At 43.7% G+C, this 16406-nt stretch overlaps 1 protein-coding gene across 5 annotated transcripts in view; it reads right to left on the reverse strand.

Annotated features, from left to right (window-relative positions):
• The window catches only part of SLC39A11 (solute carrier family 39 member 11), a 266295-nt gene that overhangs the window by 232648 nt on the left and 17241 nt on the right, over nucleotides 1–16406 (reverse strand). For 3 of the 5 annotated variants that reach the window (XM_028713848.2, XM_028713839.2, XM_077924055.1), the window contains one exon: nucleotides 12115–12273. The exons of the other annotated variants lie outside the window; for them this stretch is intronic. In XM_028713848.2, the coding sequence (XP_028569681.2) occupies nucleotides 12115–12273 (159 nt within the window). The remainder of the gene's footprint in view (nucleotides 1–12114; nucleotides 12274–16406) is intronic. 5 annotated transcript variants of the gene reach the window in all.

Raw genomic sequence — 16406 nt, forward strand, 5'->3', positions numbered from 1 at the left:
TTCCAGAATGAATGAGCATTCATCCCAATTTGCTTGCAGGAGTGTTAGATGAAATTGCATCAAGCAAGTGTTATTCCACACTTTCCATTGTATTTTCCCATCACTTTCCCTACTGCAAAACAACAACAACAGCTTCTCAAAGCATCAGGAGCGCTAAACTTTGTATTACAAAAGTGTGATCAACCCTGGAAAGATTTGCTCTGTTACTACTGGGAGTAAAATTCATTCTTCCCAAACCCTGGGCAAAATGCCAAGGAGCCTCTGAAGAATTCATTGAAAGTGATACTTTATTATTGTGCCAGGGGAGGAAACAAATCTGAGGAAATAAGAGACCAGAGAGAAACTGAGAGCTGACTCACACAAATAAAAATGTAAATTGAATCCCCTCAGTTCATTTTTCCTCTCACCTCACATTGTCTTCCTCCTCCTTCTCCCCTCCCCAACTGCCTTCACCTGAAAGCAGCAGTTGGAGTGGCTGCTTTAAATGCAGTTGTCAATTCAGGGGGGGGGGGGGCAAGAGAGAAAAAAAAGATTGTAAACAGCTCTCATTTCCCTCAGAAATCAACCTTACAGGGGATGGAAATGCTATTTTGCATGCATGGTGATGACACCAGTTTGGGGACATGCCTTCGTCTTTCCTCTGCCTCCTTTTGATGCTCAAATGTTCCGCATTTGCCTTGTAAACTTTGGCCTCAACACCTGTGCTTGTATCACAATCCGGGTCCAGCTCATTCTGGTGCAGAATCTTCAGTGTAGGAAAGGAAAAAACCATGCACACTTTGGATTTTCTACTGCAATTGCCACTCAAAATGTATCTAACCCCCCCCCCCTCAAGCACTCCCCAGGCCTTTCCTGGTACATAAAATGGGCAGGTTAAAAATATTATGGCCAGCATTGTTCTGAGAACGAGGTACAGTGGTACCTCGGGTTACATACGCTTCAGGTTACAGACTCCGCTAACCCAGAAATAGTGCTTCAGGTTAAGAACTTTGCTTCAGGATGAGAACAGAAATTGTGCTCCGCCGGCCCGGCGGCAGTAGGAGGCCCCATTAGCTAAAGTGCTGCTTCAGGTTAAGAACAGTTTCAGGTTAAGAACGGACCTCCGGAACAAATTAAGTACTTAACCCGAGGTACCACTGTATTTTATAGATTGAACACAAATTCAAATGCAGAATCCACACATTTTTCTTTCAGGAGAAAGAAAATCATGTTTCTAGTTGTTGCGACCACAGGGAGAGGAAACTGGACAGTGGTCTGGAAGAACACAGGAAGCGATCCTTATAGGATCTCCAGTGGTCCTAACTGTTTGAATTTTCAATTTCTGGCTGATGCCGAATCCCGTATAACCGCTCAGTACAGAAAGCTGGCCATGTGGACCACATAACTCGTGCTTGTTTTCGTCTGGAATAAGGAGAGAGTCTCTGTAGGCTGAGTGTCGTGCCCCCCTCTCCAAGACGAAAACCTTGCTCTATTTCACAAATGGCTTCTGAAGAGAAATGCATCCATGTACGAGCTGCTATAGCAACAGGAGGTAAAGAAGAGCCATTTCCCACTATCGGAGTGACCTTGGGCTTCTTTCTTTCTCTTTCTCTATGCCTTCCCCAGGTGCTTCAGTTCTCACCGGAACATGAGGACAATAGCGCTGAGAGCACACAAATATTCCAGAAGCTCCGGTGCTGAATTATTAAGATTTCTTAGTGCTTCGGATGGAACAAAGAAGGAATGTGCTACAACTACAAGGGGGGGGGGGGACACAGCTACCGTATTTTTCGCTCCATAAGACGCACTTTTTCCCTCCTAAAAAGTAAGGGGAAATGTGTGTTCGTCTTATGGAGCAAATGCAGGCGGGATAAGCCCCCAAGAGCCGCACACACGCTCTGTGTGCTCTTTAAAGGGAGTGCGGCTCTTGCGGGCTTTTCCCCGAGGAGGGAGAAGGGAGGGGAGGGAGCCCGTCCATGACAATGGGCAGCCCCTCAGTCCCTTCCCCCACCTCCCGGAAAAGCCCCCAAGAGCCGCGCTCCCTTTCACAAGCTGCTCCCGAGGAGGGAGAAAAGCCTGCAAGCGCCGCACACACGCTCCACGTGGCTCAGCGCTCCCTTTGCTATCGTGCTAAATTCAACTGTCTGCTGATAAGGAGAGGAACAGTGTATCACTGCCAGGTTGTGCAAAAAGCATGACATTTAATAGGATGCTTTGTATTCTACATATGCAAACACAGTGTCAGATTATCAATTTAATAGCTTGGAGGAAAACAAAGAGCAAAACCAAAGTGGATTCACCCCCCCCCCTTTCATCGTTACCATCCTTGACTGAAGAGAGTGGCTCTTTTCCTAGATCTCGATATCGTGAGCTTTCCTAATCTTAATCCATAGCCAATGACAAATGTTCCTTTAGGAACCCAGGAATTAAATGCACATTACCTCATTTTCCATGCTACTGACATTTATCAGGCCAGAATCCAGCCCACATTACTATTCAACCATTTGTTTCTGTTGAGCTGTGCACTTTAGTAATAAGCACCCTTTTAACTCCTGTTATCAGAGTTTGTGTATGATTACAGAGTATTGAATTATTGCCCAAGGCAGTATCGACCTGCAGCAGGCTCCATTAGTCTCTCTTGAAGGCAGGGCTCTCTCCCTGAACATTGGCAAAGCTATAAGACCATCACATAATTCAAACATCTGGCTGTACGACAAAGAACTGTACAGTGGTGCCTCGCAAGACGAAATTAATTCGTTCTGCGAGTTTTTTCGTCTTGCGAATTTTTCGTCTTGCGAAGCAAGCCCATAGGAATGCATTGAAAATCAATTAATTTTCAATGCATTAATTAATTAATTAATTAATTGCGGCTAAGACCAAGGAATTGGTGGTGGATTACAGGAAAAAAAAGGCGGACATTCAGCCCTTGTATATCAACGGGGAACGGGTGGAGAGGGTGGCGGAATTCAGGTTTTTGGGAGTAACTATCGATCAGGGCATGACTTGGAGCGCAAATACCACTGCTCTGGTGAAGAAGGCCCAGCAGAGAATTTATTTCCTCAGACTTTTAAAGAAGAACAATCTGAGTGAGAGACTGCTGGTGTCCTTCTACCGAGGCTCCATAGAGAGCATTCTTACATACTGTATTTGTGCTTGGTTCTCCAGTTGTACAGCTAGGGAGAGGAAGGTGCTCCAGAAGGTCATAACCACAGCCCAAAGGATTATTGGTCATCCTCTCCCATCTTTGGAAGAACTGTACGGTTCCCGTTGTCTTAGGAAAGCAAACAACATCCTGCAGGATTCATCTCACCCGGGACACAGTCTGTTTGCACTACTGCCTTCTGGCAGGAGATATAGAAACATCAAGTCAAGGACAAATAGACTGAAAAACAGTTTCTATCCAAGAGCTGTGGCCTTTTTGAATGCTGTAACTCGATAGTGTGACCTGGGAGTTTGATGGGTGTTGGTGTGGGTGTGGCTGGAATGTGGTTTGTTTGGTTGTTGTTGTTGTTTTGCTTTTGTTGTTTTTAAGGGATGGCATCCAATTTCGTTGCACTTGTGCAATGTTGCACTTGTGTAATGACAATAAAGAATCTATTCTATTCTATTCTATTCTATTCTTTAATGCGTTCCTATGGTTAAAAACAAACAAACTTGCAAGACGTTTTCGTCTTGCGAAGCAAGCCCATAGGGAAATTCGTCTTGCGAAGCAACTCAAAAAACGAAAAACTCTTTCGTCTTGCGAGTTTTTCGTCTTGCGAGGCATTCGTCTTGCGAGGTACCACTGTATGGCCCCTCGAAGGAATCTATGGCACCTGCTTTACGCATTTTACTTCGACTGAAATCACTGCAAAACATTTTATCTGAATATACGATAAATAAGACTATAATAAATAATAATAGCTCACCCTGATAGGCCAGCTACAGATCTATTTGCAACCTTTCTTGCCTTAGAATAGATCTATTGTTACAGAATAGCTTGAATCTTTCACGCCAATAACTCATCTCCAGTGCCACATCAGAAGCATCCTTTTTGGTACCCAAGTTGAACAAACCTGCATCCTATTATGTTTGGCAGAAAACAAGGCCACTCAAAAATAAAGTAGTAGTTTAGGGTTGCCATATTTTGAGGGATGCGGGTGGCACTGTGGGTAAAAGCCTCAGCGCCTAGCACTTGCTGATCAGAAGGTCGGCGGTTCGAATCCCCGCGGCGGGGTGCGCTCCCGTCGCTCGGTCCCAGCGCCTGCCAACGTAGCAGTTCGAAAGCACCCCCGGGTGCAAGTAGATAAATAGGGACCGCTTACTAGCGGGAAGGTAAACGGCATTTCCGTGTGCTGCGCTGGCTCGCCAGATGCAGCTTTGTCACGCTGGCCACGTGACCCGGAAGTGTCTCCGGACAGCGCTGGCTCCCGGCCTCTAGAGTGAGATGAGCGCACAACCCTAGAGTCTTTCAAGACTGGCCAGAACGGGCAGGGGTACCTTTACCTTTACCTTTTATTTTGAGGAGCAAAAAAAAAAAAGAGGTCACATTTGCCAACTTCTACTTTTAACTATGGATCGCTTTGACGGCTCTCATTTTAAATACCCCTACTATACGTAGGCTATAGAATCTGAGATATATTGCTAGTAGCAATGTTCTTAACTTTCAAAATAATAATAATAATAATAATAATAATAATAATAATAATAATAATAATAATATATTGCTCCCTCGCTTGCCACATGAAAGTATTTGGGCTCATGTTCACATCTTTGTGGGCACAGAAGTGGGCACAGAACAATTTATTAAACTGTTTAACATGTACATATGGACTCTCTCCCTTAAGGGCAGGGGGGTGTTAACTCTTGCCCTCCCAGACTCTAAGCTAGGCCATTTGTTACTATCCATCTTTCACCCCATTTCATGCTACAATCCATAGCACATTGCTCCATTTTATTCAATGATCCGACTCACGCAAAATGCTTTTTTATTAACTGTTCCAACAGATAGTTGAAGGTAAGGGACGTTTTGATGTGTTCTTCAGAAGACACCAAATCCTTTCTCAGAATAAGTTTGAGGGGAAAGGGAGGGGGTGCGGAAATACAAGAATAAAGTTTTACTGTCCTAAAGCAGCTATGCTAATGGGCTTGGTGCTAGCAAGGGAATTCAGAATAATATCATGATACGCTGTTGTTAATGAGCGTAGAAGTTAATGGCAAACTTTTTAGAAGGACGTTCATACATTAGGGAACATTTTCTCTGATATGCATGGCGACGACTTTGAAACGTGTTAATAGCAAAAGTTTGTAATGATTTTTTGGATTCGCAACTGGTTTTGCTCGTGAGCTTTGTTAATTCATTTGCTCTTGGTGCTTAGAAGCAGGGAAAAATTACTATCCTTTTTTGCTTTCAGGCAGCTTGAAAATAACTGGTGCATTTGTTTTTTTAATGATACATAACTTTTAAGAATCTGGGGGCTGTTTTAAACTCTGGACTTTATATTAAATCCTCAAAGACGAAATGTCTAATGAGACTGAACAATCCCAGCCATTATCAGGGAGGCAAGGAAAGCCTCCTGATAATACGGCTTCTAAACATTAACAGTTTATCACTTGAAACGATACCTTTAATAGTTATTAATCTTGTATTTTGCTGTATTAGTAGCTAAGCACCCTCAATATTCAAACAAACATACTTTTCTTTCGCTAACGGACCCACGTCAGACAAAACTAAATCACTTCTGATTCAGAAACTAGGCAACTCCTTTATTTTATGTTTGCTGGGGAACGTCTCCTCTAGAAGAGTCAAAGGAAAACATAACTTTCCCACTAGAGTCCGGATTAGCACTGGGCAATATATAGATACATCATTCAAAACTGGTTTGAAGTCCATATTGTGATATCTGTTTCATAATTTTTGACCTGGCAATAGATCACCAGTCATGTTATGTGTTAGGGCTAGGCGATATATCATTCAAAACCAATTTGAAGTCCATAGTGTGATATTGGTTTCATAATTTTTGACCTAATCTGTACTAAACCACCTCAGCCAGAGCCAGGGCTTTTTCGGCTGTGGATCCGATCTGGTGGAATGCTCTGTCACAAGAGACTAGGGCCCTGCAGGACTTGACATCTTTCCGCAGGGCCTGCAAGACAGGCCTTTGGCCAAGGCACAGCCTGACCCCCTCCTTTGGTAATTCCTCACAGAAATCTAGCCCAATGGTTGCCATTAATTTGATTTGAACTGATATTATAATGAATTGATTTTAGAATGCTGTATTACTTTGCTGTTGTTAGCCGCTCTGAGCCTGGCTTCAGCAGGGGAGGGCGGGATATAAATTTATTATTATTATTATTATTATTATTATTATTATTATTATTATTATTATTAAAACATGGGGTGGGGAGCTTCTCAAGGACCTGGGAGCACCCAATGTCATCATCAGCCTATTCCTGGCCTAAGAAATATCTGACCATTGGGTAGATGGAGGTGGTAGGCACCTTCCAACTGGTCCCATCCTGACTGCTCAGAAAATCCTTAGGCCAATCTAACAGTCTCAAACAGAGGGGTCAACATTTAGAAACTAGTTATCATGCTAATGCTTTATCTGTTTCCATTGGGCAAGTGTTTTGGAGGAAAGGCTTTTACTCTTTGGACTGAGACATTAGCGCTCCCTGGAGCACAACACCAAGAATATCACTGCAGGACATTCCTATGGGCTTGGGATGGGACAACCTTCATCGTTTCGGTGATGCAGCCCACTTGCTCTTTGATAGAATACTGCATGCAGCACACAGGGGGGTGAGGAAGAGATAAGTAAAATGCTCCAGTCCTTTAAAAAGAAATCTAACAATGGGGTCCCATGACATGGGTTAATTAATTTAGTAGGAAGATGTTGCAAAACGTAGGAAGGATCAACATAGGAGAGCGGCCTTGACCGTTCTGCTTCACAGCGGAGTGCATTGTTTCTTTGAAGGAAAGGAATACCAGCAGTAGAATCCCATGGCAAGGCAGAATTAATTTACTGGGAACATGCTACAAGGAGGAAGAACAATGCAAGCCAGCTGCTTTGATTGTTCTGCTTCATGGAAGAAATGTACTTAGATGTCTACTCACTAAACAGAGGGGTTGTTTGCTTAGTTGAAGTTGACTGTCCTCAAATGACAAGCTTCCTGCTTGCTTGGGTGTTTATCTAGCACAGAGAATGTGTTTTCCCTCCTTGCCAAACTGCTGTGCTTGGAATAATAATAGAGGAACCCCACTCCACCTCTGGCAATATCCTTGGAAAAATGCAGAGCTATATCTAGATGGGTTCCCCACGATTCTTTCCATTGCATCAGGGAAGTAGACACTTCTTCTGACTCTGGAAGCAGCACCACATTTTACAGTGCAACATATGTGCATCAAAACGTTTTCCTCTTGACAGAGTTGTGCTAATTCTTAGCAACTGTACTGGTGATCTTAAAGGTAAAGGTAAAGGGACCCCTGACCATTAGGTCCAGTCGTGACTGACTCTGGGGTTGCGGCACTCATCTCGCTTTATTGGCCAAGGGAGCCGGCGTACAGCTTCCGGGTCATGTGGCCAGCATGACTAAGCCGCTTCTGGTGAACCAGAGCAGTGCACGGAAATGCTGTTTACCTTCCCACCGAAGCGGTACCGATTTATCTACTTGCACTTTTGGCGTGCTTTCGAACTGCTAGGTTGGCAGGAGCAGGGATCAAGCAACGGGAGCTCACCCCATCGCGGGGATTCAAACCGCCGACCTTCTGATCGGCAAGTCCTAGGCTCTGTGGTTTAACCCACAGCGCCACCTGCATCCCTACTGGTGATCTTACTGTGCTTATTATTACAACCTGATGTGTTGAAGCCATTCTACTACAATGATGAGGTTACCTGAAAGACCACCTTGTCGCTTATACACCAGCCAAATCACTGTGACCATCTGGAGAAGCTCTCCTGACTGTTTCAGATTTCCCATTGAAACAAGCCAGGCATCTACAATTTAGATATTCTGATATTTCTTCTCCTGCTGAAAACGTTTCTGTTTCACCAAGCACTTTTAGACAATTAATTTGATTCAATGTTTGTCATTTGTTCTGTGTTTTATGGTGTTTTAATGACTTGATTGTACAGTGCCATGATACTATCTTTTTTCCTTTTTTTTTAGTTGGAGGTTTGAAAATACTCTTGTAGATAAATAATAGGAGTGACAGCACCAAGTAAGTTATGCAAGATGGTTGTTTAAATGATGCAGCTGGGTTTGTTTTTAAAATCATTAGTAGGAGAAGGAACGCATTCTCCTCTCGTGCCCCTTATGTAACATCTTCACTAGGCAAAACACTCCTGTCAAAGATTCCCTTCAGAGTCAACTCCAACAACATCCACAGGAAATGGTCAACTTAGCTCAGCATCCCGCCTCCAGCTTGCTCAAAACTATGTTTCTACCACCACTCCTTTCTACTTGGTAGCACTTTGTCTCAGCATCCTATTAAGCCAAGGAAGAAGGTGCCAAAGCCAAGTCTCCTACTGCAATCCAAAGAGTCTCAACACATGTGTGTTTGCATTATTATTATTTATGACATGCACTAAGGCAAGGGCAGCCAACATGACGGCCTCCAGACTCCCATCATCTTTGACCACAGGCCATGCTGGGTAGGGCTGATGGGAGTTGTAGTTCAGGAGGGCATCAAAGGGCAGTAGCATTTCAAATCACAGCAACCTGCACTCCATCAGAGACTGGTTCAGGCATCACTGAGTTTTATGAGTATAATAGCAATACCCATTTCCAAACTATCTTGCACTTGCCATTTTTCTCCATCAGCAGCTAACACACAAACTCCTTTAACACACATGAGGGTTTGTTGTTGTTCTTGCTTTTGTATTTTTTAGAAATATGGTTAGAGCAAACAGGAAAAGCGGGAAACCAAGTTGAGATAGTGCAAGAGGCGATCCTCAAGATCAATGTACAGTGGTACCTCGGGTTACAGACGCTTCAGGTTACAAACTCCGCTAACCCAGAAATAGTACCTCGGGTTAAGAACTTTGCTTCAGGGTGAGAACAGAAATCTTGCTCTGACGGCGCAGCAACAGCGGGAGGCCCCATTAGCTAAAGTGGTACCTCAGGTTAAGAACAGTTTCAGGTTAAGAACGGACCTCCAGAACAAATTAAGTTCTTAACCCGAGGTACCACTGTATTTAAGAGTTGATCCTTAAAATCAATGCACATGTCTAAAGAGTTTAGAAAAATAGTGCAGAAATAGGCTTTTCTTTACATTAAGTATGCTAAAATTCCCACACAGCTACTGTGCAGAGCATAGATACGGAGTCTAGCCAGGATGAAACAATAAAAATAGCTCAGGGTCAACTTTAAAGAATCCTTTTATTCTAAGGGAGCGCCAACCACACATTTCAGAGGAAAGACAGGAGATGCATTTTTGATGGTTTGTGCCTCTCAATGCCAGTTGGCCACTGTGAAAACAAGATGGCTCTTTGGCCAGCTTCACCAGGGCTCTTACAATGTCCTTACCAGTCATTAACTAGTACTGTGTGCAGATAAAGAGAACGGAATTACCCAAAGTAAATAACCTGAACACTCTTTGTTGGAACTCACTGCTGGAATTTCTGAAACAAGTACATCTTCATATTCCAACTTAATAGACCATAAACCCAGCATAGCTTTCCAAAAATCTACTGGGGCGCTCAGAAGAGCAAAGCAAAACAAAAAAACATAAAACAGCAGCTAGAACAATGAAATAAGTATCCAGGAGGATGTCCTCAAGTTGCTCCTTGGCTTCAGAGCTGAACACTTTGTCAGATACAATATAAAAACATGACTGATTTGATGTTGCCTTGTAATCTGAGAAGGGTTTCCCCCTCGTTACAACCCTGGATAATGGAAACAGCTGTCTTAGCTGGCTGCTATAACCAGATCCCTTTTAAAAGAGCTTGGGGTGGGGAAGAGAGAAGTCAACAGAGATGGAAACACTAGATTTTCTATTAAACCATCTTCCCTATGAAGAAGAAAGCAAAGCTCTCCCACCAGCCTCACAAACATGCCTGTGAAGAACCAATATGGACTGCCAATGTTTTAAGACCGTGTAGAATGATGTTTGCATGGCACCTGCTTCAGGCAGGTGGCTAAAAAACTATGTTATTTTCTCAGGTTTCAATCAACACAATATGGCTGGTTTTTTGTTGAGCTGCCTTGGAACTGCTGTTCTTACACTATGTATTGCTTTGCGCTGCATTCTCTGATTTATTGAATTTATATGTAGCCATTTTACTGCATTTTATTAAATTTAAAAGAAAGCGTCTTCCCTATGATGGGGAGAAAGTAGACAAAATGAGCAGACAAAAAGAGCTCCCTGTTGTGATCAGGAAATTTCACATTCCATCTTATGTGGGGGGGGGGGGGCAACTGAGGCACTCATTAATACATAGCTGTCAACTTACAGATTTGAAAATAAGGGACCAGCAGCCTCGAAAATAAGGGATCAGCAGCCAAAATAAGGGATTTTCAGAGCACAGGTATGTTCAACTTCTGAGTCCCTCCGAGTCAAAGGCAGAAAGCCCAGCCAGCAGCCAAATGAAGCCTCAAGCGGTGGTTCGCACAGCACAGCAACCCGGCAAAGGGGATGCAGCAAGAAAAACCACCGTCACTTCTCTGCTGGGAAGCGCTGAGCAAAGGCAAGTCCCCAGGCAACGCTGCCGATTTGATCGGCACAAGGCATGCAAGCTCCATCCCCCAGTCATTCTTAGACTACTTATTGGGTGAGCAACGCAACCAATCAACACAGCTGGAGCGTCCCTCCTCCCTGGCCGGCAGGGAGGGAGGGAGAGGAGCTGCTTCCTTTGAAACCCGGGAAATTTAAGGGACATCATCAATAAGGGACAGCAGCAGGACACGGCGCTGGGATAAGGGAGTTTCCCACCAAATAAGGGACAGTTGGCAGCTATGCATTAATATCTTTAGAGTACAGCTATTTTGGCCCAGACGCTTGGCCAAAAAACCCTAAGGAAATTTATTGGTTTTTGTTTGTTTGCTGCAAAGAAACAACAACCCCCTTTTATAGCACTGCTTTAAATGAGTAGTTGCTAAAATACTAAACCACCTCCATCAGAAATAATTGCCCCCAAGCACAGCTGCCTCATGAGGCAGTCCCTTCAGGGAGAGATCCAATGGTATTTTCCTCCTACAAGTAGCAGAGGCTATTACTGTGTCTAGGCTCTTAAGAAGAGACTGAAGCAAGACACGTTGTTCAAAAAAGCAATTCAGGATCTTCAAATTGAAGGAGGGGAAGAATGCTACCTGAGCCAACTAAAATCTCCTCTTGGATTTAAACAAAAAAACAAAAACAAAAAGGGGTTGAGGGAGGGAAGAGAGAACAAGCCCTACCAAACAAGAAATGAAAAAGCAGGTCATAATTTCTCATTCACATAACCCCAAGAGAAAGAGCAATGCAAATATGCAGGCTGCCCTGTGAAATATATCCTCAGAAATATATATATCTTCACCAGATCACCAGTAGAAAGTGATAAGGCATCTTGCTTCTGCTCAAGCAGAACCCGGTGGAAGAAACAGCTTCTCCGGCAGCTTCATTTCACCCACCAAAGCACACAGAATATTAGGATTTGGTGCAGGGATTTGCTATAGCAGCAATTCCCCAAATCTCCATCAGTCCCAGGTTACAAAGGTATTTGTTTCCGTCTATATCCCACAGAGCTCGGAAACTTTTAAACAAGGGATGGGGAATCAGTGTCCTTCCAGATGTGGCTGCAATACAACATTTCTGGCCACTGAACATGCTGGCCTGGAACTGATGGGGGCTGGAGACAGACAACATCTGGAAGACCACATCCCCCCCCCCCCGCCCCAATCTGTGTTTTAAACCAGTATGTTACTAGCAACACATATACTAACTAGACTAACAGTAGCAGCAGCAGCAAAGTCCTGCCACGGTGCCCCATTTATCTTAAATTTATGAGGACTGGGGCACGGCCACACTTGCAAAGATGCAAATAGTCTATGGATCCTTACTTAATAAACCCAATAATATAATAAAACAAGACCAGTTTCCAGCACATGTAAGATGAACCTAAGATTGACTTTCCTGGCTGCCACCAAATTATAGAGACCGTTGGAAGGGCTACTCACCAGCCAAGGGAGAATGAGGTCAGCAAAGTACACAAACGCAGCGCCCAGAGTGAAACCAACAGCTACGGGGAAGAAGGCAAAGGCCCCAAACTTTCCAGAGTCCTCCGCCAGTTCAATGGCAGGTGCAAGGAGAGACCAGTAAGAAGCAGCCAGCATAACCTAAAACGACAGAAGAGTTAATGCAAATTAAGGATGCAATAACGTAGCCCTCTTCGGTCATTCTGGTGTGCGAGAATTATGGCAGTGTTGGATACAACATGGCATTTTCAATAAAGCACCACAAGTGGAGATGCAGATTTAAGGCCTCCAATCAATACTTATTTCACTGCTACAATAAGATTCACGGGTAGTATGTTGCATTTCTATAGCAATGAACCAAGATAATCAAATTTCTACCTGTCCTTTGTTCAATAATTTGAGACACCCGAATCCAGTAACTCCACAGGGTAAAATCTCCCTTATATGTATTTTATTTTCTTCCAAATCCAGGTGCCTGGACTGTAAACCATGAATTTAGGAGCTGAATTGATTTTTTTCTTTTTAATATAACTCCCACTTTAAAAAAACACACAAAAAACCAAGGTAAAACGTCCAACGATATTGAGAAGCAATTCCTGTCCTATTATGTGGCTAACATGCCTTGGAACAACAGAACTATCCAGGAGATTTGGGGAGCTTCATAAGAGGTTGTGAAATGTTTCACTACAGACAAACCATGAGCTGCAACCACGTTCCTTTCCTAGTTTACAGCTCATGGTTTGTCTGGGGGAGACAAACCACAAGATTAGGATCAGACAACACATTAAGTCAAACCATGACTTAGCTTACAGCAGCCAGAGGACTGAGAGAGGAGTGTAGCAGCTGCGATAATCTCTCTGGGAACACTTAGGCTTCTGTGTTTGCACTTAGTGTTATGCATGAACCAGCTCCATATGCTGAAATTTGGTGGGAGATGTAGGTGGGAAGAAGCTGAAGATGATACATTTCTGTCCACCCTTCAAAGTGTTGTAAGCCAGAAAATAGCTTATCTCCTGAGTTTACGCCAATAAAACTCAGAAACGTGAGGAGTTAGGAGTCCAGAGTTGTTTATTGCAAAGCAATAGGGTACAGTCGGATTGTTCCGCGAAACCGCAACCCCACCCGGTGGTCCAGCCAGTTGTATTTATAAAATTTCAAACAAAGCATTTCAGTTTTCAGCAATCATATGCATCATCACCTCACTTCATGTTTAATACACATGTGCAATAAACACTGGCAATTTCTGCTGATTAAGTTCTGATTCCCACTATGTTCTGTTACACTGTGTTAGTGTGCATGTTGGGAACGTGTGTTACGTGTAGCCATTTGCACCATGTAGCAACTTATGTTCTAGCTTTGAGATTCACTTATTAGCTGTATTTCTGCCCCAATGCAGACGGCAACTTGCAAAATCATCAGTTTCATAAAGTAACAGGCTACCATCACTTCTCTATTAGAAGCACACCCAAGGATTTACACGGGTACACATTATCACATTTATTGTGGCCCTTTGGGCCACTGCCACAAAAGGAAGTTCTTCCTAATGTTTAGGTGGAATCTTCTTTCTTGTAGTTTGGATCCATTGCTCCGTGTCCGCTTCTCTGGAGCAGCAGAAAACAACCTTTCTCCCTCCTCTATATGACATCCTTTTATATATCTGAACATGGCTATCATATCACCCCTTAACCTCCTCTTCTCCAGGCTAAACATGCCCAGCTCCCTTAGCCGTTCCTCATAAGGCATCGTTTCCAGGCCTTTGACCATTTTGGTTGCCCTCCTCTGGACACGTTCCAGTTTGTCAGTGTCCCTCTTGAACTGTGGTGCCCAGAACTGGACACAGTACTCCAGGTGAGGTCTGACCAAAGCAGAATACAGTGGCACTATTACTTCCCTTGATCTAGATGCTATACTCCTATTGATGCAGCCCAGAATTGCATTGGCTTTTTCAGCTGCCGCGTCACACTGTTGGCTCATGTCAAGTTTGTGGTCAACCAAGACTCCTAGATCCTTTTCACATGTACTGCTCTCAAGCCAGGTGTCCCCCATCTTGTATTTGTGCCTCTCATTTTTTTTGCCCAAGTGCAATATTTTACATTTCTCCCTGTTAAAGTTCATCTTGTTTGTTTTGGCCCAGTTCTCTAATCTGTCAAGGTCGTTTTGAAGTGTGATCCTGTCCTCTGGGGTGTTAGCCACACACACACACACACACACCCCAGTTTGGTGTCATCTGCAAATTTGATCAGGATGCCCTTGAGTCCATCAAGTCTAAGGTCTAAGCGTACAAACTTTTTTCTCAAAGAATTTGAACATGAATTTGAAATATGATGCTGAATAACATTTTTCATCCTTTACATATTTCATCCTTTACATGTTTCTGTCAAGAGCAATTTAAGAACAACGAAAGGACAAATCTTGACTCCGCCAGAGCATAGTCAAAGCAGCAATAAGCACATACAAAATACAGTGTGCTTATTCCATTGAGAAGTAATGATGTCAAAATAACCCTTCCAAACGGGTGGCTAGAGACTAAGCAAATAGGCAATTTTAAGACCGCTGCTTCTTAAAAATGGACTGTGCTGTCAAAGGGAAGTAGCCACTGTGCTCTCTTAAAGACTGTTTTGTTTTTATTTATTTTTTAAAAGAGTAAATAATCACTTGTTTATGGCCTTTCCTCCCCACATATGCTAGTTTCAAAGTGCTCCAATTTCTCCTTAAACAGCTGCAAAGCACCTTCCCCACTTAAACTCCCACACTGTGAAGCCAGCAGCAAAACATGAACAGCACGTTATCGCCATACTGATATATGTTCTTTACTTGGCCCTTTGTCCAGCCGACTGGTCTTGGAACTAGGGAGCTTTGGTGCACAACAGGGCTGCACCAGCAGCACCCAGCAACTCTTTCTCTGAGGTATTTTTTAAGTCTGCTAGTGAAGAAGATGGAATATGAAAGGGGGGGGAGAGAGAATGGGGGGGGGCCCAAAACACGGAAAGAAAAACTTAAGTAAATTTAAGTCCCATGTTGGAGGTTGAGGCTAAAGGACTGAACACGGCGAAGGACAATAGTTCAGTGGACTTTTTCCACCATGCAAGAAGGAGAGGAACGAAAAGCTGCTCCAGAATCTGAGTGGGTTTTTCTTCTTCTTCTTCATTTTTGTTTCTGTTCATCAATGTGGCTTCGACAGCACCAGAAGCACCCGCATTGCAAGGGGTTGGACTACAAGACCCTAGTGGTACCTTTCAACTCTACAGTGGTACCTCGGGTTAAGTACTTAATTTGTTCCGGAGGCCCGTTCTTAACCTGAAACTGTTCTTAACCTGAAGCACCACTTTAGCTAATGGGGCCTCCCGCTGCTGGAGTACAATTCCTGTTCTCATCCCGAAGCAAAGTTCTTAACCCGAGGTACTATTTCTGGGTTAGCGGAGTCTGTAACCTGAAGCGTATGTAACCTGAAGTGTATGTAACCCGAGGTACCACTGTACAATGCAAGTAGGGATAATGGGAAGGGGTGCTGCAGGCCCGAATTGCTACCTGAGGGAAAGATTTTCAGATCCTCCCACACAGAAGTCTAGTTATCCTTCCACTTGGAAATTTAGAGACTTATAGTTCACGCCCTGTAAAACCACTGGATTACTACAATACAGTGGTACCTCTGGTTACAGACGCTTCAGGTTACAGACTCCGCTAACCCAGAAATAGTACCTCAGGTTAAGAACTTTACCTCAGGATGAGAACAGAAATTGCACGACAGCGGCGCAGCGGTAGCGGGAGGCCCCATTAGCTAAAGTGGTACCTCAGGTTAAGTTTCAGGTTAAGAATGGACCTCCAGAACGAATTAAGTTCTTAACCCAAGGTACCACTGTATTTGGTGCGGGATGGGGAGGGACCTCATCAAATAAGGCCCCCTAAGACACAGCCCAATAATAAATGCTGAGCTTTCCTCAGCATTTTCTCAGATTTCAGCATTTTGAAGTCTACACACACATCCTTTCCTTTTCCTCATCAGCGAAAGCAATTACGCAACTGCCAAGGAGCAACACAGCTGCAGGAGAAAGATCGACTAGTACACTGTCACAGACTGCCTTCCACAAATTAGAACAACTGTAACGATTTTATCGTTTGCTCGCTCACAATGCAGAAGTACGTACCCCGCTCCCCAGGAAGGCTACGCAACTGTAATTAATCACAGGTGAACCTTCTTTTGTCTTCATTATATAACAATTACGTTTGGTGACACTCCTGTGTCACGCATTTGAGGATTTCATTATTACTATGGC

The sequence above is a fragment of the Podarcis muralis genome, chromosome 2 (assembly GCF_964188315.1).
Source record: "Podarcis muralis chromosome 2, rPodMur119.hap1.1, whole genome shotgun sequence".
Classification (NCBI taxonomy): domain Eukaryota; kingdom Metazoa; phylum Chordata; class Lepidosauria; order Squamata; family Lacertidae; genus Podarcis; species Podarcis muralis.